Below are 27,189 nucleotides of genomic sequence, written 5' to 3'. Positions count from 1 at the left end.
CTGCTCCGTCGTGTATCCCAGCGCAAAGCCCAAATCCGGGGAGCCCGCGGAGCAATCCCTCCTGTCCCTCGCCCACAGCAACTGCTGGGAAATAAAAGCTAAAAAGGGGGAGAAAAAAAGAGGCAAAACGCGCGGTGGGAGGGAAGCGGGCTGCGCATGCCGAAGGGCCCCTTCCACTTCCCAACCCGGCCTTTCACAAACACACATTGCGTAGAATATTCTGTTTTAATTTTTTTTTTAATCTTTTCTTCTTTTTTTTTTTTTTATAAGCACATTTGTGCTTTGCCAACAGAATCAAGACATTAACAAAGATCAGCTTCTCGGAAGAAAAGCATTTCTATATAACAAGGACATTACACAGCTCAAAGCAGGAAAAGAAAATATTTACAAAATACAAGGTGGTTTTTTTTCGTGGTTTTTATAATGCTAAAAGGGTTATTCAGAATTTTCAACCTTATAAATAGAAAAGCACTTATGCAGAGGGATATGGTAGCATTGTTTGTTTTTTTTTTTTTTAAAGAAACGATGACAAATCTTTTAACTAGAACAGAACCAGAAACACTAGATAATGTTGAAAATTGTGAAAAACCCAACCATTAAGCAGTTTAGCTACTATTTCTTTACGATTACAAAATGGAAAAAAAAAAATGTCCTTTGTAATTTTTTTTCTTTTTTTTTTTTTTTTTTTGGTGATGTGATTATACATAAGACAGGCACAATGCTAGCAACAGGACAGGGACCAATAGCCACACCGTCGGGATCAGAAAGCATTACAGATGGGAACGGTGTGCGGGATCCGGGAGTCACTGCGGGTGCGGAAGGGCCAGGGGTAGGGGGGGAGGGAGGGACAGCAGCGAACTCGGTTTCAAAATAAAATACCTGTCAGGAGGCGGCACACCGGACCGACGACGGGGAGTGAAACCGAATTGACACCTGTTCTCGGACTGTGTGTGGAAGTGGAGCGAAGCAGGTGGTGACAGACCCCGATCCCCCCCCCAGCACCTCAGCCACCCCCCCCCTCTTATTTCCCCTTTTCCAAGACCAAACCCACGCCCAGGGACCACCCCGACACCTCAGCCGTGCAACCCGGACCCACCACGTCCCGTCCTCCTGGCACGGACGCTCCCTCTGCCGCTCGCTGCTCTGGGTGCTGCGGCCCAGAGCCGCCCTCACCCCAACTTCCCAACCCTGCGGGGGCACACGAGGGCAGAGCTCAAGCATCGGTCGCAGACCCGCGTTTCCCAGCCGAAAGCTGCCGCTGGCCTCGGCCGACGGCCATGTCCCTTAAGCGCATCGCAGCGCCTGCTCCTGCTCGAAGCATCCGACCGCACCAGGCCGGCGACTCTCCCCTCCCCTGCCTTCGACCCGGGAGAAACGCGCAAGGTGTGAACGAGGCTGCTTCCGAAATCCCACTCCTCCCACGCGGAGCTGTGCGTGAAGCGGCTAAAAGGGTCCTTCCTTCTCCCCCGCCGGACAGGGCAGCCAGACCCCAGCACAGCAAACGGCTGCTCCCAGACCAGGGGAGAAGGAAGGAGGAGGTGGCGGGTGGCCCCGGGGGCAGAGGGGAGATCCGGGCGGGGGGCAGAGTCACCCCTCGGGATACCTGGAACCACAACCTGGGGGAGGACAACGCCGGAGGGTGGAAGTGCAGGGCGGGCGCTCTGCACGTGAGGACAGACAGACAGCTAGTGAAGGTTGCAATCCCAAGACATCACTTTTCACCACTAATTTCACTCCACTAAAACCTTTCGGGGGGCGGGGGTAGGGTAGCAGGTTAGGAGGAAAAAAGACACCCTTTTGCTTGAGAAAAACTATCCCCGAAGTCTGCTAGTCAGCTAAATCCTGTGCTCTAGTTTTATACACCTAAGAGGGGAGGGGAGGAAAGAGGGAGGGGGGTCTGGTGGGCTGCTCCCCTCCCGAGGCTTCACTCCGCTGGGAGGAATCTGGGGGCTCTCATTCATGTGACAAGGAAACATGGAGAAGAGGAAAAAAAAAAAAAAAGAAAAAAAAAGAAAACAAAAAAAAAGAAAACAAAAAAACAGTTTCTAAACTCCTTAAATTCACTAAAAACTGTGAAAATTCCCGGCAGGATGTTTGAATATCAAACGCAGATTTTGGAAGCTTTAATGCCAAGAGTTAGTTCTGTGTGTTGGTTTTGCTCATGTCTTCCCGTATGTCTCTATCTGTGCGCTGGCCGCTGAACTGCTGCGGAGGAAGAGGAGGAGGAGGGTGTCACCAGGGGGGGTCGGCTCTTGAGGCTGGCCAGGTTGGGCAAAGCAGAAGTGCCATCGGTCTCCCGGGAGGATTTACTGCCCGACGTGCGCCGGGTGCAGCGCGACGACCGGTCCTGGGGGTCAGATTGGTCCTCGCACTCTGTCCTGGGGTCGTACGAGAGCGGGAAGGTGCGTCGCTCCCACGGCTGCACAGCCTAAGGGGAAGAGACACCAGGCTATGGAAAATCCTCCGGAAAAGCTCTTCTGCTCCAAGCACGACTCCGGCTGCCCACAGCAGCGGTCAGAACGGGCAGCTCCATGGTGCTGTGCCAGCCACGGACTTAGCCTAGCCTCGTTAACAGCGCGGGGAAAGCTTTAGCACGACGTGGTGAGGACACGGCAGCCTCCAAACTGAACCAACCACTAGAAAAGCATCCTGCTGCCGATGCCGAACGGCACTATGCTGGCCAGACACGAGCGTTCGGACAGGATTTCCCACATGCTGGTTTCCAAGCTGCCTCCCCACAGCGAGGAGGATAAAACAGCCAAATTTGAGCATCAGATTTACCTTTATACCACCCATCTGCAGCAGCCACTGCGGCGACACGCCAATGGGCCGCGCTCGGATCTTCCCACCAGCCTCCAGCAACACAACTAGAGCAAACGGCCATGGCTGGAGCCAGCACCCACCTGCTCATCGAGGCCGGCCTCGGGCGTGGAGCAACGGGTGTCCTCGCTGGACAGAAGCCGCATGGAGTCACGGGAGAGGGGGGTGAGGGGAGCAGAGAGCAGTTCGGGGCTGATGGGGCTGCGCGGTGAGTGGGTGTGGGACAGCTCCAAATGCGAGTGGCAGTTGCCCACGTCAGGGGATGCCGGCTGGGGAGTCGAGGGGTTCCCCAGCTGGGGGGTCGTCCGTCCGTCCGTCGATCTGTAAGACCTGAGATAGGAACACATCTGAGAGCCTGGTTTCAGTCCCAGCTGCGCTCCCACCGATGCAGCGGCCCAGGCCGCTCGCTGCCACCTGATGCCACCCTATGATCCCTTCCACCGCCCCCTCCTCGGGAGCGGCCGTGCGATGGGGAACGCTGCGGGGCTTTGGTGCATTCCCACACACAAGCAGGGAATGCCGCAGCCCAGAGGTTAAACTCATCCAGGCTCATCTTTGTCCCTTCTCCACTGTCTCGATGCAGCTTTGCAACACTGATGCTGCTCTCCTAAGGTTATGTGTCCCACGCATCTCCTACGCTGCGAGTGCTGCATAAATACCACGATGAGAAGCCATCCTATGACATCAGACACTTCACAATCTGTTTCTCTAAGTGTTTCCACCATCCACATGCCATGCGACACCAGGCCGTTCAAGAACCAAGCGTAGTGGATCAGTAATGCTGAAAATGCAGCAAGTTCAGCAGTTGGGGGTAGGAGCAGCACTGTAAAACCCCTAAACTTCAGAAGATTTGAACCAAGAATTAAGAAAGTTTGAGCACCTACACAGATTTCCAGAAAAAAAGACCCACAGGCTGCAGAGAAACCTAACTGGAGTCCTCACATCTGTGTGCAACTCTTCCAAGATGAGCTGCAACAGCAAGTGGAGATCAAGGACTACTAAGGATCAGATTCCAAAATCTACCTTGGCCAAAATCAGAACATGCAGACCCAGCCCCAATTAGATGGAGTCAATGTGCTGAGTCAAGATGCAAATTAAAAGCTGCTACAGGAGAAAAAACACACTATTCTGTTACATACATGAGGCAGGAAGACCACAAGATGCTCAGCAGATCTGCTGGAGCAGGTCACAAAGAGAATGACACTTAAGGGAAACTAAGCGAGTTTACCCCAGTGTTTACTGGTTATTACCTGGCCCAGTCACTCCACGGGCAAGGAGCAAGGTACTGGCTGAATCACAGCAACAAGAAGTTACCAGGCCCGGAGGGGCTCCAACCATTTCTAAAGAAAGACTAAAGCAGCTGCAGAGAACAACCCCAGCACAGGAACTGTGGGACTGAGCAAGGACCCTGGAGGAGTTCCGGACGTGGCAAACGCCAAGCTGAACTTGGCCAAGTCGCTCTCGTCACAAACACAGCAAACCATGTCCCGGGATGCGCTCAGGAACGTGGCCAGCGGAGCAGGGACACTCACATCCCCACCTCTCCCTGCTGGGGAGCTGCACTGGGAATACTGGCCCCAGCTCTAGGGGAATCTCCGTCCTTGGAAGTGCTCATGCCATGGCCAAGGCCATAGTCAACCTGGTCTGCTGGCAACAGCCCTGCAGGAGGCTGGACCGGAGACCTCTGCAAGTCCTTTCCCACCAGCGTTCTTAATCCTATGAGATGAAGTTTGAATTCACCTCTGACCAAGCCAGGACCTCAACACAGCATTTTTCACCGATGTCCTTCCAAGAGGGTCTTTAGAGAACAGTTATGGTCATGTGAGGAACTGGCTGAAGAAGTTTGCAAAGAAACACCAAAATGTCCCACACACCCACCAGCACTGGGAAATGCAGCTGCAGACGAAACAAGGCAGCAGCAGCAGAAATGAGTTTGACAAACGCGACCTTTGCATTCACAGAAGTTTTTGCAGAAATAACCCTGTACGATCGCACACACCAGACAGGGCTATACTGAAACTACAACCAGACTAAGACGGGTGCTTATTTGCATGCAGCTGTAGTTCAGCAAGCACTTTGCCCAAGTGCGGAGTGGTTCAAAACCAAACAAAGCATCGCAGATCAAATGGAGAAGAGCAAACCTCTTCTTATGCAGGCTTATGATGAGATCAACAGCTGGGAAGCGTGTGCCGTTTTAGACACACGCTCACAAAAAGACACTGCAGAAAGGGAACGAAGCGTCAAGTGGTCAGAGGAACGTAAGGACACATATGTGAACGGAGCGGAGAAACGCACTGCTGAAGCAATCGAGCAGAGACGCGATAGCGTAACGTTGAGAACAACCACAGTTCCTTGTTCCTGCATGAAGGATGCCCATCTCAGCCCTTTCGTTTTTCTCTGGACTCCCGAGCCAGCACACCAGCCTCCACTCTTCTAGGGTGGTGTAAGTGCTTGAGAAAGCAGAATCCAAACAGATGGTGCAAGAGTTGCTTGTCCACAACTTAACTGGTGTGTAGCTCTACCCCCACCTAAGCAAGACTACGTCCCACTCCTAAAAGGGCTCCTCAAGCTTCTCTTGTGGATGGTCATCAAACTTTCCAATACCAGCACAAGCTTTTAACCATTTTTATGGATCAGCCAATCTAATAAGGCCTCCACAACCGGCTCCCAGGAGTATCCCACTGCATCCTCTTTGCTTTCGAGTGCTGTTGGTGCACTGGGGCAGCCCCTGCCAGCACCGAGGCGGTAGTGAGGAACCGTGCCGGCAGGCGTACCTGCTGCCCCGCCGCTGCGGGGGCATGCTCGTGCTCCAAAGCCACCGGGCCCGCTCCATCTCTTCACACTTGCTATGCCGAGCAGCGAAGGCCGAATCAGACAAGTCCTCGATCTGGAAAGGGAAGGGTACAGGGCTTGGTCAGAGCTTTCTTAGACTCAACACCCATCTACGTGCAGTTTTTTCAGCATTAGCTACAGCATGAATTTAAATAAATGTCTATGTCTGGAGGGAGGCGGATGCTATCAGTGAGTGCAAGAGCACCTTGTTAAACTGAGTCTGCATTGTTTAGGAAGAGATTAAAAACTAAAAACCAAAGGAAAGTACTTCGGCCCAGAGTGAAAGCGCTCACACAGAGGTTTAAGGAAATACCATCAGTATCAGTTTAGCTAAAACCATAACTATAGCAGCGTGACTGGTCATTGATTTCTTGATTAGACTATTTCACAAAAAGATTGCTGCCCAGAGAGGTCTCCTGACAGCAATCAGACCTCACATTCAGCTGTACCCAGCCAGTTAATCCAACTTCTGCCTTATCACGCCTTTCCTGAAAAGGAACCAACACCAGGCTGGTTTCTGCAGGGCCAAATGTGCCATTTTTACTCTGCACCTCCCTGCTGAGGTGCCTGTGTTCAGTCCCTTCCGGAATCCTCCGTGGACACAACCCCTCCCACGTTAACTCGGAAATAAAACTCTTCTTACCTCCTCATTGTCTTCATCAGGGTTCACTTTCAGAGTGCTGATATCCACTTCACGCCAGCTGCAAGACACAAGGTCAGAGAGCAGTCAGTCACCGGCACAGCCAAGCACAGCACCACATGCCCTGCATGCACTAACGCTGTCTTTTGGGAAAAGAAAAAAATACTAGCTTGCCACGATGAGCAACATACTTAGGCTCAGTTTTAAACCACATTTGTCTACCAAAATCCCTCCTGTGCTATCAGACAACGGTTTCTCCCCTTCCCCTGTTAGCCTGCTCCATTTTGAGCACATCCTTTTGCAGCGGGTTTGCACCCACTGAGTGCAATGCCGGGGGACAGACAGGAGACGTCCTTCCACGTTGGGAGGGTCAGGAATGGGGAGCGAGGCTACCAGCGTCCTCCCGCTGCAGCCCTTCCCTTCTGCCTCCCTGCCCAGCTCCTGGCGCTGGTCTGGCAGCATGGCTGAAGCCAGCCAAGGCCAGAGGAAGCAGAGCAGATGTCACAGCATTTCCTCCTCTTCCTCTGGCTCAGCAACAGGCTCCCTCCCTGCCCCGCTCTGAAGAAGGCCTGGGAAGAGCTTGTAGGACCAGGAAGACGAAAGAGGTAAGTTGGGAAAGAGACCTGGAGAACTGGAAAGGAGAAGGACTCTAAACTGGACAGTTGGATGAAGAAGCTGCATCAGCGCCGCAGCAAGTTGGCGCACTCCGGCGTGCAAATCAGCAATGGATCTCATCCACGGTGTTAGTCCAAGAACATCCGAACAAGGGCTGACAGCTCACCTCGCACTCAGCTCGGGCAGACACCTTCTGATTCCTACCACCGCCCACGCACGGGAGGGCTTCTCCTGGCCGCTGAGTGGCCCTCCTGCACTGCCATGTTAACCCAGCCCGGGCACCCACCACCCAGCCCGGACGCATGCAGAGCTGGGAAACCACCAGGATCTTCGGCTCAACATACTTGTCAGCTTTGCAGCAGGACAGAGGACAACAAGGATGACTTTAGGTTGCACAAAAACTTTAGACTGCACAAAGACTGCAGTTAGATTGCCCTGAGCAGGGCAGCCAGCTTTCATGCACGAGGGACACTCAGAAAACATATTCCCTAACTCAGCAAGTCTGCATCAACGATATGACCAGAAGTTTTCCAAACTTTCTCCTACTTTCAGGGAAGAATAAAGCCCCTTTCCTCACCAGCATTAGCAGCCACTGGGAGCAAAGCCCTAGGCCAGGGTTAAACTTCTGAGAGGACAATTGCACAGTAAAAGCCTGGGACGTGACAACCCCGCTGGAGCCAGGGGTCAGGCACATACCTGGGTGTGAGGATCTCTTTGTACTGCAGTTTCTCCACACGAGTCGTTGCAGCAACGGACATCGGGATGACGATGTTGTTAATATCAAATGAACTTTCGCCTCTCCTCCTCCTTGGCTGCTGTAACACGAAGACAAGAACCACGTGAGAAAGAGTTGTAGGTTTTGTCACGTTAAGTCCTTGATGGAAAAAGGACATGGCCTCATATAACCTATGGAGACTCCAGAACTAACAGTCATTTCCATCAGAACGGATTTCACCTACTGCTTGCTGGAAGTCCTCTTCCCAACCAAAAATTCTTCATTTTGAGGGTACAAGAAAGGGCAAGGGCTGCAGTGGTCCTGCAGGCACTGAAGCAAGGTGAGTAAGGGCTTGCAGAGCTCCAGCCACCATCTCCACACTGGCACCAGCTGCTGCACAGCCAGGTGGATCAGGAGATTGGTCCGGCTGATAAACTGACCCAGCAAGAAAAGCCTCCCATATCATCCAATTCCCTACTGCCAATGTAAAGAAAGTAGTGAGACCATCAGGAAAGAGGGAAGAGCCATCCTGTTTGGCAACGGCTCCCCGGCTCGTGGCCCTGCAGGGGTGTGGACCCACCACAGGTGACACTGTGACAGAGGAGGAACGTGAAGCAGTCGTACAGGAGTTCACCTCGGGTTATGACAGCTGTACTAAGAGTCTAACAGCTTCCATCTGTATCGCGCATTTGACTGGAATAGATTTTTTTAAGACAAAAATAAGCTCCACGCTTATCTATTTAAACCTGGTTGAACGCTGGGTGCTCTCCTACCATCTGTCTATCCAAAAACCTCCCCCAAACCTATGACAGCAGCACTGCCGGTACAGTGATACGAATCCTCATGGATCAGCTCGATAAGCAAACGGCCCGTCTTCCTCACAAAGTCACCTGCAATTTACCATGTTCTGCATCTCCTTTGATCCCTGTGGCTTTTAGCGTAAAAACATGCAGGAACCCAACTGCCAGGGACCTGCCAGGTCCCAGGACTCCTGTGAAGTGGGGTGAGGATGGAGTGGGTGGGTAACTATTGCCACGGCAGCAAGGAAATGCCAACGTGTCACTGTCAACAGTGAGGCTGGACCCACTGGTTGGGGAGCACATGCAAACCTGCGCCAGACTGCGATGCTTGAACCCAGGACCCGGACCCTTGAGTCCGGAGACTGGACCCAAGCGCTGGCAATGCTCCTGCAGGACTCGGCTGCTGAAGGGAAGACGCTTCATCTTCCTTTTCCGAACAAGCTTGTGAAAGAGCAGCAGAAAAAGCAGCAAGAGAAGACCAAAATACAGGTGTGAAACACAAGGAAACAGCATCTTGACATGCCAGAGCCACTGAGAAGAGCTGTCCTCTTCTCCAAAACAACTAGCACATTCAAGCCAAACTACCACTGCTCCTTGGGTTCTTCAGACACCCTGTGCCACCACAGGGTGTTTCGCTGATGTCACAGCTGATGATGCAACAGCAAACTCCGCAGTGAAGGAATCCAGCCGAGATCCAGCAGCTCCAGAGCAACAAGCTTGCACCAAGGACAAGGGCACACACAATGCTGCGCTGGAAGTGGTGCCCTCAGCTCTGCCATGGACGGATGCCTCTTAACCACCCTGGTTTCGCCATCAGGGCTCGACAAAATCTGCTGTTATTGCTCGGTCACATCCAGCTTACGCTGTGGCACAAGCTACTAACTGGAGTGGTCAGACAGAGACCAGGTTCTTCACTGGGACAGTTTTAGAGTTCAGCAGATCTCAGTCCTTTAATCAAGAGCTTCTGTTAACGTGTGTGAGGTGCTGGGAGGATGGATGATGCCTGGCAGAGGAGCTATGTCATCCATCTGTCCCAGGGCACAGTGGGAGGGAGTTACAGTCGTGCTCACTGACAGCTTTTAGACACAGCTTCATAAAGGTCCCAAATCCTGTCACCCTTTAGCATTCTGGGAGGCTGAGCATGTCTCAGAAGGCAGTATGAGTTAAACAACTGCTGCAGCTTGTGTAGAGGTGAAAGTTAAGATCCCAGCCACCACTGATGTGATGCCCTGGGACTCAGCCCCAACCCCGTTTACAGCCCAGTGCCACCGAGACCATGCAGGGCAAGCCATCTCAGTGGAAGCATCCTTGTACCAGCAGCAGCACACTGCTGGTGCTCAGCTCTTCTTTTCCTGGCATCCTCAGACAACTTCAGAAACCAAAACCCAGATGTGGAGCAAAGCCAGGAGACTACTGAGAACAGGAACGTTTACCAGCAGTTACTGCGTTGACACCGACCCTGTAATGGAGCTGGCTGGTGCTCTGCACAGCCAACGTCATCCAGGAACCCCAGCAGACCCAAAGTCAGAGTAAGAAAGGGGGCCAGCAACCCTACCATCGGCTGACCCAACAGGTCCAGCACGGTAAGATGCCTGAATTTCTCAAAAGCTGAGACCCCGTGACAAAGCCAAGCCCAAAAACCTCTCCAGAAAGGCAATGGATACTTACAGCTGTGCTGGAGGTGCCCTGTGAACTTGTGCTGGCAGGAGCGGAGCCTTCCGAGGAGGTGGACAGTTGCCGCGCTATAGGGCTGTGAGGTGTAGGGGTCACAGCTGCTGACAAGTAGCTTGGGCCACCGACGTCCGTGTGATGCTTCAACACTACACAAGGAGGGTGGGAGAGAATGAAGAATGCCATTAGCAAAAAAAAAAAAACCCACAAATGGGGGTGGTGGTGGATAGAAAAGGACCATGTGCACCAGAAATGGCCAGTGCTGAGGAACACTTTGCATGAAAGAGAAGCACCTTCTGACGGCGGCTGCCAGCTTGAGAGGCCCTGGGGGAAGAAGCAGTTAGAGCACGAGGCGTTGCTGCGGTGGCGACAAGGCCCAGAAGCAGTGCGTTCCCCCTTCTAACGAGGCCGAAGGGGGGAGAGAGGCTGGATATGCAGCAAAGCCCAAGCTCCCCCCGAGAGACCTGGCCGTGGGAGCCTACCTTCACTCCTCTCAGATGAGCAGTCTCGCAATCGCTTTTTGTCATAGGCAGGAGGCTGGACAAGCGAGCGCTCTGGCGCTCTCTCGGCCTTGGACACGGCCGTAAAATCGTCTAAAGGTGGCCTGTGTGCCTTGTCTGGTTGGATTTTTTGATGTGAGCGCTCTGAGGAGGGGAACAGAGAAAGAGCTATGAAACGCCCGTTTTCACCTCTCTTTCTGTTGGCACAGGAAACTCGGGTAGAGTTTACCAGCTCCATAAATCCAGACAGGTCAGGCTCAACACCATCAGGGTGCCGGAGAGATGTGCTCAGAGCAGAACGAGCCGAGGTACTGCCCGTGCCAGTGTGAGCACAGGCTCAGACTGAGCAAGAAGAGGTCCCTACGAACCAAGACCAGCCTGAACTTCACAACCTGCACACTTCACCTTCAGCCCTGGCCTGCCAGACCATGGCCTCATCCCTGAGAGCTGAATTTGAAGGGTATCCTCCTCCTCTCTCCTCCCAGATTGCAGGGCTGTCGGGCACAAAACTAGGCAATGTTTTTGCACGCGGCGGAGGCAGGGAGGACACTTACTGGCTGCAGTGAAGAACGAATTCACCAGCTTGTGGCGGTCCTTGCGAGCAGGGTCAGACAGGCTGCTGGTAGGCATGGGGGCTCTGTGCTTGAGCGAGAGCTTTTTGGGAGGTTTAATTTTCTCATAGGGTTTGTTCTGCCACTGAGATTTCAACATGCTCTGGAAGTGCAGGCTCGTCGGCACATCTGCAGAGGGATACAAACCACAGCATTCAAATGAACTAAATCATGCACCAGAAACCTGCGGTACCGTAATGCTCTCCCAGGCCCCCGATAAGAACAGCCCTCGACAAACATACAGGCATTGACTGTAAAACCCAGGCTTGCCTACGCCTTCCTCACATTCAGAGAGGACCTCCAATACTAGGACCCAACATTTCTGAAGCTCTTTGAGAGAAGGACTTTCCTACAGGATTCACAGACCAAGTATATCCCAGCAGGAGAACGAAGCCTTTGTCAGAAAAACCATGCATCTTTACCACTGAAGGTATCTCATGTACTGCCACGCTCAATTCTGCTATCTCAGATCTGACTTCCAGGAATCTAAGATACCTCAGCACATCAAATCTACAGAGGTGCGAGCTGGAAGAGAGAAATTGAGCTTAAATCCTCAATTTCAGGTCAAGCCAAAAGCCAACCAAGTACTGTATGACGTTAATCTGCCCGATGTGGCATCTCAAGCATCTAATGAAAGTTGTGTAAGCGAGCACACTTCAGAGGCTCAAAGAGCAGAAGTACTGCTGCTCACCGGCAGCTCCCCGGGCAGGGGCCGGGTCACGCAGCCGTCTGCGAGCGGGCAAACTCACTGGTAATTACCTGCGTAACTGATGTATTTCGAGCCTGAAGTTTCTCTGCATATACCACCCATCACAGTAATCCAGAGTACTTGTCCTTATTTAATCCTGCAATCTCACAACGAGCATAAATACGCTGTACTGCTGTGAAATTTGGCAGACACTACTTTTGCTTACATTCCTCCCAAATCCCATACAGACGTGCACTCCTGACCTTAGTCGAAAGACAGAACACTAATGAGATTATTCAGTGTATTTCTTGTGCAGATAGGCTAAGGTAGCCTATAAAAACCATTAACTGGAGTAGCAAACTAGTCCAGCCTCAGGAGTCCCACAAATAAGCCTTCCTTTCATAGTCATAGCTTTAAACTTCAGATTTGTTCACCAAATACGGATGCCCAAGTCTCCTCTAAGACCCAGCTCTCTTCTACATGCCCGAGGGCCAAAATCCTAGTTCAGAAAAGCATTAAAACCTTTCCGGTTAAGAAGGCAACTTCTGAGATGTTTGTCTTCTCCAACTACACCCGTAAGATGATTATACACCAGCATTTGTAGTTTGACATGCCACCCGTCTGCTCTCCTCCCACAGCACAGGCCAGCAGACCGTCACCAGCAGGATACGCAGCCCGATGCAAACTCATGCTGCTACGACTAGGAGTTAAAAGTAGTACTAAGATGAGCATCAAACATCCCTCCCGCATCTCTCAAGCTCTCATGACATTTTCACAGGGACTTTGAAGCCACCCTGGGCAGAGATGAACCTTCCCAGGCCCTGCACAAGGAATAAAGCTCCTCACTCTGCGCCTGCAGAGAGGACGCGGAGGCAATTAGGAGCTGCCATGGGATTCAGAAACTGCATCTAGATAACCTCAGAGGGCAAGCGGCAGAGATTTGAGCCCTGTCGGTAATCTCAGCGGCTGATACCTGAACCCCGCTCCAGTATTTCCCCACCAGTTCCAGGGACTGGAAAGCCCCAGCAGAGCCAGGCAGGCAAACAGGCTGGAAAGAGCTGGCAGAGCATGGGCTGGAGTCGGCTGTTATTAATGGGGGAAGTTGACTCTCAGGAAAAAGCGAGGACAACTGCATTTCCCGTACCTTGACAGTTAAAGCTCTGGTTTAGCCCCATCCATTTGCTAAGGAAGGGCTATCAGAGCGCGATGGCAGCTCTTCGGCCACCATTACTGGTTTGTGGAGACATGTCCCAAAGAACAGAGAGGGGCCAAGCCAGTCCTTTAAGGACGTTGCCAGCAAGGCTGCAGCACGACTGTGCTGAAGTGGTCCGACTTTGGGAAAATAGCCTCCTCTCTTTGCTAATCTTTTGCTTTCTCCTCAAAATTCACCCCATCCCAGCATCCCAAACGTCTGTGGAAGGAGGGGACAGGTCGAAGAGAGGGGAAAAATGTAAGACAAAATGTTGTCAGCAGAAAATGAGTTATTTGCTGGTTCGCCACTGCCCTGCTGTCAGCCCTGGTTGCACCAGAGTCCGTGCAGCAAGTGACACTGTCACTCCTCCTCCTCCTCCGCCAAGTGGTGCAGGCCTCCCGGGGACCGGCAGATGGCAACCACACTGAGCCCAAGTGCCCTGGCTCTCGCCATCCCCACCAAGGTTATTACATCATCTGAAAATTCCCAGCAAGAAATCAGATGAACCAGAAAAAAAAAAAAAAAAAGGCAACCAACTGAAAGGAAGGGGACAAAGCGCTTACGAAGCGCAAGTGCAACGGGTTAAAAGCCGCGATGCCTGTGCCTCGCTTGCCAGAAGAATAAATGATCTTTTTCCTCCTGTGGCGCCTGGCAATTTTGCCCTTGGCAAACTGCACGGGAGATCCCCGGCTGCTGGCACCAGAGGAGCCTCGGAGAGACAGGCTCAAAGTGAAAGTCAGCACATGCTCTAACAGCCTCACAAACTCCTCCAGAAGGTCTTGACTGAGCCTCTGCCCATCGACCCAGCCAGTTCACTTTCAAGGTAAGCCCCCAAAATAATCACGAGGAGCACCACCAGCAACCCAGATCAATACTCGCAGGCAGGGAGACGCCGCGATGCGGACTAACAACGTCAGGCAGAGCCATTTCCCTACCTGAACGTGCTATCTGGCTTTATGTTTGGATAGAAAAGTATCCCCATCCCAAAAAAGCACGTTCTGCAGAATTACATTAAGCATTAGCCAATACTCAAAGTTATTCTGAGGGAGGAAGGGGGGGGGAATGGGTATTTCTGTATAGGTGTTTTAAGCTTTACTCCCTACAGTTTTAAAAACAAGTTTTTTAATCTCATGCAGTCAGAAAGGATCTTTTACCATGTAAGCTGGCTGCAACTGACCCTAAGAAAATGGAAAGTGAATACGGGATGAGATAATTTGCTTGGTGGCCATGCTGCAATACCACACAACAGCTTTTCTCACCACTTCCTAGGTTATTAGCTTTAACACTATAGCAGAGGATTACAAGTGCTGTGAAATCGGGAAATAAATTTCTGCTTCAGGAGTTCAGCGCGTTAAGGTCCTTTAGCATTCCGTAAGAGAGATGTGTCTTGGGGGTGTGGTGGGGACTTAGTTTTTAAAAATAGCACCAATTTACTATTTTAGTCTGTTTTAAATATAGCACTAGTGAAGGATGCCAGATTAATTGTTCCCAGGCACCCCATGCATTTTCTACTGTCACACAAAGTTTGTGCAAAGCTGGAATTTTAACCCAAACACAATTAGCCCAGTGGCTTAACCTGAACCAACCACTTCACATCCTCATGAGAAACAGGGACACACACCTTCCTCCCAGCATTACTAGCAGTGTTTTACACCTCAAACAGCCAGTTAGGCACTCCTGCCGAGGAAAGGAACCACTACGATCTATTCACTGCCTGGCTCTCGTGATAAAAGTACCAGTTCCTATCATTTGTGATTCTGTATTTTGTGATCGGGGGAAAAAGATGACTGATGGACACAAATCTCATGGAAGCCAATAGTTTTTGGTCAAAGAACAGGCTTGTATTTAATATGGCAGCTTAGGAAGCAAAACACTCTGGAAACTACTTCTTTTCCCTTGGGAAAAGTCCCTACACAGAAAATCTGTGAATACCCCCCAGTCAGGGTTGGTTAGTTATTCCTCTAATGATGTTTAACCCTGACACTGCAGCACACAGAAATAAGCGTCTTAACGAGAACATCTCTTCTTACTGTATCCTCTGAACCATGGAAGCTCATCTACAATTCCTTACAAGGTCAAAAAAATTTCTTGTGACAATCCACAAATAATTTTATACAGATGATTAAACTCTGCGGAAGCAAATATTTCTCAAGTGGTTTACAGCAACAAAGACACCAGCCTGAGACTCAGGTTCCAGTACAGATGCCCAGGCACTACTTGGTTTCTCCACCTTGATCATACCCAAGCAGATCTGCACTTCCCCTGGAAGTCTAGGATGGAGGAGCAGGTTCCAGAGCACCTCCAAGCATTCCTTGTAACCCACCTCAGGACCCAGGTTGACAATACCCCTGGCAGGTCCATGGATGCTGTGCTTACCATCTGGGAATGATAGGACAGGATGAATACATGAGTCCAGTTGGGAGAGGCGCTCCAGCAAAGGAGCATCGTACTGGATTTCCAGAGTTGTCGAGCTTCGAGTGCCACACAGAGCACATGAAGGGTTCACGTCACAGCTACATCGCACCAGGTTATTACGATGGACCTGGAAAGGGGACAGAGAATAGCATCAACACATCGGAGGTCAACGTGTCTAAGGGCTCTCTTCACACATTCCCCTTTGACAGGTCATGAAAAACATCCTAAAGGCTGTTGTTCGATTGGTTTGGGTTTTTTTAATACCTTGTATAAAATCTGTTAATTTAGTCTGGACTCATAAAAGGACGCTTTCACTTTGCATAAGCACAGCTGAAATCTACTACTCACCAGCACAGACAGTTTAACGTGTACTAACTTTGGCTAAAAGTGTTTAATTTTATCTAGATTGAAACCTCATTTATAAAAACCATAAGGCAGCACAATTCAGTTGTCAGAGAGAGGAAAAAAAAAGCCTTTTTGAGTTCAGATGGGTCAGAGAGCCATCACTATATGCCAAGGGCTGACACTTACAGGGATTATCTTTACAGAGTAAAAAAACAGGGTGTTTGTCAGCCTTGTTTCTTAAACCAGGACAGACTTTCAATGCACAGACTTACAGACTTTCTATAGACTTCATTTATATGAAACCACGTAGGCAGATGCACAACTGGACGTAAATCCCACAAAGACAGCAACCTTTTGATGCTGCAAAGACAGCATCAAAATGGAAGGACGTATCAAACTGGATCCTGCAGAAGTCTGTTCTGAGTCTAGGATTATTCAAGTAATTTCCATTAATGACTTGAATGATGGAAGAGATAGTATCCTTAAGCCTTAGCAAATAACACTAGAACTGGAAAGGGCTGCAAGCACCTTGAAGGAAAGAGCTGAAAATCCACTCATGGTTACAAATTAAGAGAAACTATCTAAAACAAATCAAATATAATTCACTGAGGGCAAATGCAACAAGTGGACAAGAGGAGGAAGAGGTAACTGAGCAGCAGTTCTGCCCAGAGGACCTGGTGGTTGTTAGGGATCAGAAAATGAGCATGAATCAGCAGTGTCATACCATTACTGAGAATTAACACCCCACAGGGCTTTATAAACAGGATGGCCGTGCAAGACACATGAGGTAATCCTGCCACTCTGCTCAGCATTGCTAACATGTGAGCTGGAGGGCTGCACCCAGTTTTGGGCACATTATTTCAAGAAATGTGTGCACCAAACGGTGAGGAGAACAACAAAAAAATTTGAAAACAAGATCCAGAAAGATACATCCTATGTGCAAAACCGGAAAGACCCTTGGTGTGTTTAGTATAGAGGTGACCACATTAAGAATTACCACATCAACTCTCACACTTCGGGGAGAGCTTCTGAAGTGATGAGGGGAGCTGACCAGTTTACAACAGGACTTGGTACTGACTTTAAAATGGCAGCCAAGGCAGCTTATATTAGAAAGTTTGGTTTGTTTGGTTTTGCTCTCTGAAAAACAAGACTAGCTCAGCACTCAAATAGCTTGCCTAAGGAGGTTTAGACAAACCGTCTGGCACAGTATGAGGACAAAGTAGTCTGCTCTGGGGCACGGGGATGCTGTGGGTGACTGCAGGAGATCCCTGCCGACCCTTGTTTCGCAAGACTGTTTCCAATCCAGTGTGGGCTACAGTCCCACTCAACCTTTAAGTCGCTGTTCTTTCCTACAGGACACCTCCTTATCTAAAAATTTCAAGTGATGTTGTATTCAGATTTTGTAAAACAGTACGCACAGTTATGGATGATCTCTATGGAAAGAGTGAACTCTCCTGGTTGTAATTTCTGGTCACAACAATCCACAACCACTTTGCGGTAGGTGAGAGAGTGTGGTCAACTGGACATGGTATTTCTGGACCATGACCCAGCCATCACTCAGCTTTCTCTCAAATAACTGGAGGAGTCCACAGAAAGCCTCTGCTAACTGGCACATCTTCCACCCTTTGGAATTGTTCTTCTGAACCATTTCCAATTATCAAATCTATTTGATGACTACAGTCAAGATCTAACACAGAATTAACAGTCACTTCTTCAAACACTGAGTGCACAAGTCAGCATCACCTACGAGACGGTTCATAAACTTCCAAATCACTGAAGATCTTGCAAGCAGTCACTGCAGCGCTCTACCAGAAATACCCCAGATAAAACTGCAAACGAGTAACCAGTTACAGCTAACTCATCTGAGTGAGAATCTATTTTACTCAGAAAAATGTGGCCTTTTTGAGCTTCTCTTTAAAACTCCAGCACTCGCAGAGTGAAAGCCCCTGAACCCTTGGGGTAGAGTTTGACTTTGAAACACTCTGACTCAAAGGTAAGTGGATTTTTGTCATCTATGATTCTGCAATCATGAGAGCTGCATGCATAAAAAAGGTCCTTATTCCCTCAATTTCTAACTATCTATCCTCCAATTGACAGTTTAAGCCATTCCTAAGAGAAATTAAGAAGACTGAAGCACAGCCTTTCCTCATACAGGAAATAAACTGTTTTTCCACTGAACTGAATTCTGCATAAGGGCAAGGGAAGACTTTGAAGAGGAGCATAAAATAAAACAAAACAAAACCAAACCAAGAATAGAGTCATGGCATTCAGTCATTTCCAAACTTAAGCAGCGGAAGCGAACACGATCACCTCGGCAGGCCTTTTGCAAGACATCCCACATACGCCTGGTCCGACAACTGTAGTTTTTCCCTGCGCAAGTAGCAGCAAGTTCCTGGGGCTGTGTTAGTTCCTGTGCTCAGAGTTAAAGTTTCCTAATACTTGACTTTTCAGGGCTTCTTTCGACTGCTCAGACTGTGCCATATTGAACTACTCGGCCTGAAGTTCACCTCAGGCTGGCTGGTTTTAGAAAAGAAAAACCACATCAAAGTTCAGCATCTCCCCTCCCCAGCAATAGCTAATAAAAGTCTTCCAACAAATTAAGAGCTTCTCCTTCGTTTCTCCTCTACATCTCCAACAGTCTTTGAAGCCTCACTGTCCTCCTCGTCCTCCCCATTGTTTTTCCCCTCTTAATAACCACAAACCTTCTCAAAACAGGGACACCTCTTCATACAAAGAGCAAAAGCACACTGGACCAACGCATCAGTACCTCAACCAGGCCCTTTAGTGTGGAGCTTTAACTACATACTGCATCAAAAAACCCAAACAGCACTAACCTTTTTGGAAAGGGGCATAATGCTGCTAGGTCGAACAAGCCGTCGCTTCTTACAGCTCAGTACTGGGCGAGTGCGAGCTGCTACACACGTTCCATCCGAAGATGAAGAAACCATGTTCAGTCGTTGCTTTTTATGCAAGAGCTCCTCAGCTTCCTGGCCATCTCCCTGAGCATGTTCTGCCAGGCCAGGCTGAAGACTGCCCGAGAAGAGAAAAGAATGAGACAGACACTGTTATTCATTCAACCACCCCATGTTAGCCAGCAGTACCAGCCAGGTTCACGATTCATACCTTAGCAAAGACTCCAAGTAATGGCTTTTATTAAGGCAACTCTAATTTTTGCTTTTACTTGGGTCACTTTCCACTCTCTGAACCTTTGACAAAATGGCTTTAGAAGTTCTGAACAAAAATAGCATGTAAAGCCGGACACAGAGCAAAACCGAAAGCTACTCTAGCCCCAAACAGTTTTAATCCTAGAATTCAGCTTCCCTCAAAATTACAGTTCAGGGTGTCTTAATAGAACAGGTTTTCACGAGTCTAAATGCCAGTGAGCACAAGACAGAACATATCCTTTTCTAGAAAAAAAAGATTTAACCTTGATGTAAACTTGATTCTGATTTAATATTTGAGAACTGTACCTCTGATGACTCTCAGCAGTGACACCAGAAAGGTGCAATGTTAATATTAACCTGTTTTACGTACAAAGAACTTTCCTGTCCACACGCAGTAACCATGCCACCTACCAAACAGCAGCGCGGCTCCTCATCTACAGAACCTTTTCATGTATATTTTACAAGTGTTTCATTTCTAAAAATGCAAAACATTAAAGCCCTGTGGTCTAAGGCTCTGCAGTTCAAAGGCTACAGGCATATAAAGGGCTCTGTTATAGCCTGCAGTGTTCCAGCTGTAGCAATGAGTTCAGCTGATCGGTGCTTTGTGCGCTTGCTCATGCCGCACCAGTGCAACATCTCTCCCTCCTCAAGGTACTAAGCAAGTGCAACGGTGCTGGCAAAGCTTCTCTAGCCACTACCAGAACTTTGAAGCTCTGTGCGTTCAAGGGTTTTCAAGTGGTTCAACCCTGAAATCATCCTGTAGCACAGGAGAATTTCTTTCACTTCTTTTCATTTACCCACTTAAAGTCTTACTCAACAAAACCAGCCTGGAGAAACAAAGAATTTAGAAAGCCTTACTCCCCAAATCAATGGGATTTGGGTTCCTCAGTATCTCCAGAAAAGCGGAGGCCAGTGGTTACAGCTACTTCTACAAAATAATTGCAAGCAGGCCACTAGTACCTTTGAACCATACAATTTGCAAGTGTATTAAAAATAAAGAAACAGTTTTGAACACGCTCATTGCATGTTGCCTGCAGGGCTTGTTCATGTAAACACAGCTCAGTTTAATACCATTTTCAGGAAAACAATGCAGCAGAAAACCTCAAGCAAGCAATCTCCTCAAAATGTTTCCAAGTATGACCTACTACCAAACTTTTTTCAAAGAGAGACCATTTATACTGTTACCAACCCGGTTACTACCCACCAGCATGCTACAGGCTGGTTTCCAATGGGATTTTGTCAAGATCATAAAAATCAAGCTCTTTCCAAGAGCTCTTCACAATACGCAAGCAGCTTACGTGTTAATAACTCCATTGACGGGTCTTGGTGCTCCACAGGGCTTGGCGGGATGGGATTCAGGAGTATTTGCAGCAGAAATACCCAAGTTCTCTAGTGGCTGGGATCCAGAAACACTCTAAGGAAGGATGAGAAAGATCACAAATTAATAAAAAAGCTTCTTAAATAGACACAACATTCTTATGCCCAGTTTCTAGTTGAGGATTCTGCACTGTAGCCATGGGTTTCCACACAGGACTTCAAAACAAGGGTTCAGAAGTCACTATGTGAACAGAAGACCGAGACGTAAGAATTTCTTTAGGGAGCAGCTCTGGCAAGGGGATGGATACACGAGGGCCCTTTCAATGCGAGAAACAAAGGACTTCCAATTCCCCTCAGGCAACCACCAAGGAGCATGAAAGGCCGAGGTCTTTAGGGAGATTTTAACATTTTGTCTCAATAGTGCAAACAAGTTCATAACCACCTGTAAACCTTGCAGGCGTCTTCTGAAGTTTGATGTTGTGCTCTAAGCCACACGGCTGCAAGCTCTTGTCTAAGCACTTTGGGGGAAAACAGGAGGAGAGGGAGAGGAGAACAGACTTGCAAAACTGAATTTGCATTTAACTAAATACCTGTGCAAACACGGTCCAAACAGTACTTTAAAAAGTATTTTAAATGAGTATGCACACAAGCTGTGGTTTTTCGATACAAGCAGGCCAACTCAATAAAGCTAAAACTGCCTGATAAACACAAAGCTAGAAACACTTTTTTGTCAGAGGAAAGCAAGTAAAAATTAAGCTAGAGACACAGAGCTCCCCAATCCCTTCTGCCTTAGGTCTGAAACACACCCCCGGCCCTGCGGTGAGCAGCAGTTACTGTGTGGCTGCAGCGCTGGACGTTGCACGTCTCCCACTGCCCCGCCAGTGGCCCCAGCGGAGGGACTGCCACCCCAGCTTCCGAGGACACGCTGGCTTTGTACCTCCTGCCCGTGACATTCCTGCTCTCCACCCCAGCGGCTGCCCGCGTGGTTGAGCACTTTCGTGCCCCCAGAACTCATCGCCCCCCAGCCTCATCCTCGCAGCCCTTTCTTTTTGTTTTCAGACAGGCTCCTCCTCCCCGGGGTTAAACTTCATTTCTTCCTTCGTGCAGCACTTCCTACACTCACTGCCAACGTCCCTCTAGCTGGGCTTCCCCCTTCGCGCACGCACGGGCAGCGGTGCGGTTCAAGTGCTAGTAAAAACAAGACAGAAAGGTCTGACTTCTCTACATAGATGGCCGGCCAGCCAGCCCCCCTGCTTGTCACATACTCCATCTCAAAAGCATCGGTATTGCATCAATTAAAATTTTCCCTGCAATCACTCCCCCAGCTCAATGAACAACTAAAATCTAAAATCAGGCTACGGCAGTGCTGGACTAACGGTTTCCAGAATAGCAGAGACCTGACTCACCAAGGGAAGAGCAATTTCTAACAACACAAACTTCTGCCTGTTGCCTGTTTGAGGAACTTTGCTGGGTTTTCTACACTTCTGCTAAAAAAGACGTTTCTCCCAGGGGGGAGGCAAGGACAGGATCAGACCAACAGGCTCCTCTCCGACACTCGGTCTGAGCACACAGACGGAGGGGCGAGATCAGATCGCGCCAGAAGTGTTACGCAAGCGCAACGCGGCACCCTGGCAAGGTGAGGACAGTGCAGGAGCTGAACGTTTTCCCTCTGGTTTCCAGAGGCTTGGCAAGGCTGAGCCTTCACATGACACCTCCGCCAGAGGCACCCATGGTTCAGGAGGGCGGGTACACATGACTCATAAGCTCTTTTGAAATAGGGTATTTATTTTCTTCTCCAGAAAGGGTCTTAAAGGAGGAACCTCTTCTCCTAGAGCTGTGTCTGGCTCGGTGGTTCAAGATAGGAATAGAGGGTGACCCCTCTGCTTCCTGTAGAGGAGCTGGAAAGCATCAATCGAAAGTCTATTTATCAGAAACAGCCCAGGCTTGCCTTATCACACTGAAGATGGGTGTACCCTAACACGGCTCTGACATGAGCAACGGGACAACGAGCAGGACTGCAAGAGCTGACATCTCCAGCGTTCAGAGCAGTGGCAGGGCTCTTGCACCAGCTCCTCCTGGATGCACCTCCCAATGCTGTGCCGTCCTCCGGGGCTGGCTGGGCAGCCAGGCTGGGATCCAGAGGAGCATGCATCACACCAGGATCACACTGATGCTCCAGACTGAGCTCTTCTCTCTGTTTTGTGTACGCCTGGGGTATGGAAGTCCAGGTCTTTAGGATCCCTAGGAGTCTTAGGTGGGGCAAAGATTCAGCTTTAGCACACTTGCTTGCTGCACATGAAACCAGGAGTTTGCAGACTACCAGGGGCTCTCAGGGCAGTGAAGCAGCTGTGTGCTCACAGGTAGTCATGACCCAACCCAGGCATGGCCCCCGTATTCCCCAAAAACCCAAACAGAACCAAACAGGTTCAGGCCTTCACCTATTACTAGACACAAACCCCTAATGCAGGGAAAAGCCCTACCAAGACACGCCATCAATATCTTTTCTCATTTACTACTGAAAATTTTAAGTGTATCCCCCTTGGTAGACTAGCAATACAAGCAATGAACCAGTACCAACAGCCGAGTTAGTTCTTCAGGGCTTTGTGTTATTCCCATCTTCAAGCAAAAATATTTATTCACATTCCAGTTCCTAACAGACATTCCCAGGCCCTCTTTGCAAAGCTCTTCCCTCCATGACAACGGGATTAGTTCCTCCTAGGGATTATCAGCCCCATCCCACATATCCAGCCGATGCCTGAGGACACGTATCCTGTGTTCAGGCAGGCCAAGGGAGGTACCCATGAGCAGATGAGATCCAAAGAGGAGCTGGGGACGAGACAGGATGGATTCCTCCCCTTATTCCATGTTGCAGACATCTCTTACTCTGCTGGTTTGGATGAGGAAGGGAAAAAAAGTGCCAAATTCTAAGCAGCCCAAAGAGTGCCAAAATGATAAGCACCTCTCCAGGAGAGGCCCAAGAGATACCCTTCCAGTAAGTGTCCTAACGCAACAGGAATGGTCTCTGGGCTAATCTCTGGCTTGGAGCAGATCAAGGCTCTGACTCAACACCCCACCCTTACGAATAAGTCTAACGAAGCACGAACCCTCCAGCAGCAGGGTGTAGAAGTTGGGTGCCTGGAGGCAGCATTTCTGGTGGCTGACACCACCACCACTGCTGCAGAGAAGCTGGCAGATGTGCGTGTCCACCAGCAGCCACACATGGAAGGGGAATAAAAAGTCCTTTTCAGAGGGAGTTACCCTCCAAGATGGCAAGCATGGCTGCAGGAATACCCACAAGAGGGTGCCAAGTAGGAACCTGCAGCCTGCTTTACACGAAAAATGCTGTTCTTCGCTGCTCTCAGTATCTATCATTTGTGTCATGGTTACCTCCAAGACCTACACGAGAGGTCGGAACTCCATCATGCTAGCGCTGCTGTAACAGAAGTCTCTGAAAAGCTCATCCAAGTGAAAGGGATGAGCAAAGGCACAATGCAGGAACTGAGTGAACACAGAAACAGTGAGATGGCTGTGAGCAGCAAAACTGGCCAAGCAAGCATTTTCTTTTCCATACATCAGAAATCTACAGACATTTTCTACTCTATACATACAGAGATGATGTATAAGACAATCTAAAAAAGAACAATGTGATGATTTTGTAAGTATATAGAAAATGTCTTTAATATGTAGGGACAAAGTCAAGTGGGACAGCCCTTCCATCTGCAGATTCCCAGGTTGAAAATACACTCATGTCAGATAAACATTCTGATTCAGACAGATAAGGAAGAAAATATTCTTCCTATCACTGTTAAATTTGATCATTTATCTCTGTTACCAGTCTGCCATTTACAGATTAGCTCCCAAGTAACAGCCAATTCATCAGTGCCGGAGCATGCTATTTCTGAAGCGAATGGGAGCACGCTGTTACTGTGCTTGTTTATTACTCTTCAAGCGCTTTTTGGGTTAAAGCATGAAAAGGGGGGCTAGGGGGATGACATGACAGACGGACATCACTGTTCAAAACCAGACACTGCGTAATGCTTGTGATTCAGTCACAATCAGTAGCAGCCCCTGTCATCCTGGCTCTCCAGCCTCCCGTCGCTCCTCCAGCATGGCTCTGTGTTCATCTGAAGCACCATCTACTATTTCAGTCGTGAGCAAAACCTGTTCATTGTACCAAATTACACAGCAGAGTTTTGGGCTCAGATAATCTTTTAATTAAAGACTTAAATTCTAAACAAACATCTGAAAGCCAGTGTCAAGCAAGGAGACATTTATTACAATCACTTGTAATAACCCCTTTGCGGTCCAGCATTAATAAAAAATTTCACAGTATTTCAGATTACCCTTCAGTATCAAGGAAAACTCTGACAAGGTCTTGCCAGTGATAGGAGAAAACCCTCAAAGTACAATTTTATGGTCACTTCAGTTAAGTTTTTTATCTGTATCAACTACATGGAATATTGGTCTATGAAACTCAAGCACTGCCACTGCGGCAAAGCTCCCAAACGCGACATCAGGACGGAAGAGCAGGAGCGCGGCAGCTTGGCAGCAAGAGTTTGAGCCACACAGGGACCACCCTTCTCTTAGTACTACACCACAACTTCAAAAATCCTCCATTTTACTATGTCGATGTCTCCCACAGGATCAAAAGTAATCACAGCCAGGCTGAACAGTACGATCAAGCCTTTAGTCTGCGGCCTACATTTCTGCATTAAATAATAAATACCTGGCACTCCACATAGTTTCCAGTGCATCTCACTGAAATCATTAGTTCCCCTTCCAAGGGGTAGCACTCAGGCAGATATTAATAGCCACATCTTTAGAAGCCTTTGCTAATTGTGCTGCTCTCAGTTTGAGGTACTTTTTTGCTAGAGGGAAAGGATTAGTTAGGATTTTTAAGCTTCAAAAAACACTAATGCATATTAGAAAGGTACTCCGAGGAACTCTGTTCTAAAAGGTGTTTAAATCCTATCGTTTATTAACCTCAAAATAATCTGGGAAGGGGCGAGCTACACAGACCAACAGATCAGCAATTCCCACGTGAAGTTGCCCAGAGAGGTGCTCCTGCAGGAGGCTGGTCCCATGCCCGACATGGTTCGAGCATTCCTCTCCACCGCAGTTTAAAGGATGAACCTTCCCTACCCAAAATTCATAAACGTGAAGTATCTGGACCACTGGTCACTTCTGCTGCTGGCACTTACCAGCCGGTCAGCCCCAGGCTCCAGCTTAACTTCAGCACTAACGGGACGGGATGCATCATCTACTGCAGGATCAGGGGGTGATGCTTCACCAAGAACTATCAGCCCCTGGAAGAGAGGGAAGGCAACAGGAATTAACTGCGGGTCCTTCGGTCTCAGCAGGGAAACTGCGCATCCATCGTCCCCCAGAAACTACAACCGCTGCGCAGCAAGGCTTGCGTTCCCACCGCATTTTTCAGACGTGATGCCAAACCGAATCCCCTGATGCCTGGATTTTCCTGACATCTAAGCTGAACTCGGAGGGGGAAGGACAGTGGCTGAAGCCAGATCACATGCCTTCAGCCCATTAATAGTAGACAGTTAGCTCCCTCTCGGGCAAAACTGCTGAAACGCTGCTGGCGTCCCGCTTCCCACCCCTTCCCCTCCTCCCGCACGCGAGGAGGTTCAGTGAGCTGCATGCCAGCAAAACCAAAGAGAACATTTTTCTGTAGTGCAGAGCAGGAAACGACTGCTTTCATAGTACAAAGTGGAACTCGCCACCACAGCCAAGCAAGTAATTTTGAGCGGATGCCAAAAATCTACAGTCAAACTTGTTACTCTGAGCAGATTTTTTCAAAGAAGTGATATTCACAAAATTCAATAAGGAAAGAAAAACACTGATAAACAAGCCATTGCTATAAAACTAGTGGGACAAAGCACAGTGGCAGAGCACTGTTTTATCAGGCTTAACATATGTTGTCCTGTTTATGTTTTACTCTAAGTGAAACTTAGTCTAAAGGCAGGACTGCTTTCTCTCTGAACAACACAAAATAAAATAATCACAATTATGCATATTCTAAGCAATATTATAACAAAGCAGGCTAAAACGTGCAAGGGATTCGAGAGTTGGTGGAACCTACAGGCCATGAATATAGTCCAGGACAAAGACAAGCCAGAACATGTTTGCACGTGGTCAAACAAGGAACTATGGAAAGGGCTGCTCAGATTAAGAATAGGCGGATCAATCATCTGAAAACAATTTTGGAGGTTGCACGGTGTGTCACAAGCAAGTGAGCCTGGACGGGAACCTGGACACGTTATCTGGAGAGAGGAGAGAGCTACAAGGCTTCCCTCAAAGTCCACAAAGTCAAATCTTACATGACCAATGCCATGGCACAGGGCCATGGAAGTCCCTCATAAGGCTGATCTTACGCCTTGACACAATCTCCTATACAACACATCGGTGGCTTTCCAGAAAGACAGTGGTAGCCCATAGTTCAGGGATACTTTTTTTAAAAGCAGCTCATGAACTAAATACAACTATACGTGGCCTCTGACCAGCAATGAGGAAGTAGCCAGCTTCTAGAATAAACATGATGATCATTTTCTAGAGTTTTCTGACATCCCAGAAGGACGTTTAGTGGATGAGAGAGGCTAGAAGTCTAAACTCAATTAAATACTGCTGGGCTTTTCCTCTACTCTTGAAAGATCCCTCTCTGAAAGCAACCCATCACATTTTGCCATTGCTTCTAGAGATGTCCTCAGGCATGCTTCAGCGAAGAGGTGGGTCATCTCCAGATGTTGGGTGCAGGAAACAGTGGACGTGAAACAGGGAGAAACTGGGACTGAAGCCAAAATTGGAACCAAGGAAACTACTTCCCTCTGACTCTGGAAAGCCTTTGGACTT

At 48.9% G+C, this 27,189-nt stretch overlaps 1 protein-coding gene across 3 annotated transcripts in view; it reads right to left on the bottom strand.

Annotated features, from left to right (window-relative positions):
- Window positions 1–1,345: 1,345 nt before the first annotated feature.
- Window positions 1,346–27,189, bottom strand: part of KANSL1 (KAT8 regulatory NSL complex subunit 1) — a gene marked incomplete at its 5' end in the record, with an annotated part of 81,439 nt that continues 55,595 nt past the window's right edge. Inside the window, 12 exons of one of the 3 annotated variants that reach the window (XM_082010410.1) lie at window positions 1,346–2,428; window positions 2,904–3,150; window positions 5,595–5,707; window positions 6,296–6,353; window positions 7,604–7,722; window positions 10,091–10,242; window positions 10,576–10,737; window positions 11,148–11,333; window positions 15,461–15,626; window positions 18,679–18,874; window positions 20,307–20,397; window positions 25,508–25,631. In XM_082010410.1, coding sequence (XP_081866536.1) covers window positions 2,180–2,428; window positions 2,904–3,150; window positions 5,595–5,707; window positions 6,296–6,353; window positions 7,604–7,722; window positions 10,091–10,242; window positions 10,576–10,737; window positions 11,148–11,333; window positions 15,461–15,626; window positions 18,679–18,874; window positions 20,307–20,397; window positions 25,508–25,631 — 1,863 coding nt within the window. In that variant the 3' untranslated portion in view covers window positions 1,346–2,179. Of the gene's footprint in view, window positions 2,429–2,903; window positions 3,151–5,594; window positions 5,708–6,295; window positions 6,354–7,603; window positions 7,723–10,090; window positions 10,243–10,575; window positions 10,738–11,147; window positions 11,334–15,460; window positions 15,627–18,678; window positions 18,875–20,306; window positions 20,423–25,507; window positions 25,632–27,189 lie in introns of all 3 variants that reach the window. The other 2 variants (XM_082010409.1, XM_082010411.1) reach the window with 2 other exon arrangements.

This window comes from Phaethon aethereus (genome assembly GCF_964289735.1).
Source record: "Phaethon aethereus genome assembly, chromosome: 25".
Taxonomy (NCBI): domain Eukaryota; kingdom Metazoa; phylum Chordata; class Aves; order Phaethontiformes; family Phaethontidae; genus Phaethon; species Phaethon aethereus.
The sequence above is the reverse complement of the archived record's forward strand: the minus strand, read 5'-3'. Positions and strand labels throughout refer to the sequence as shown.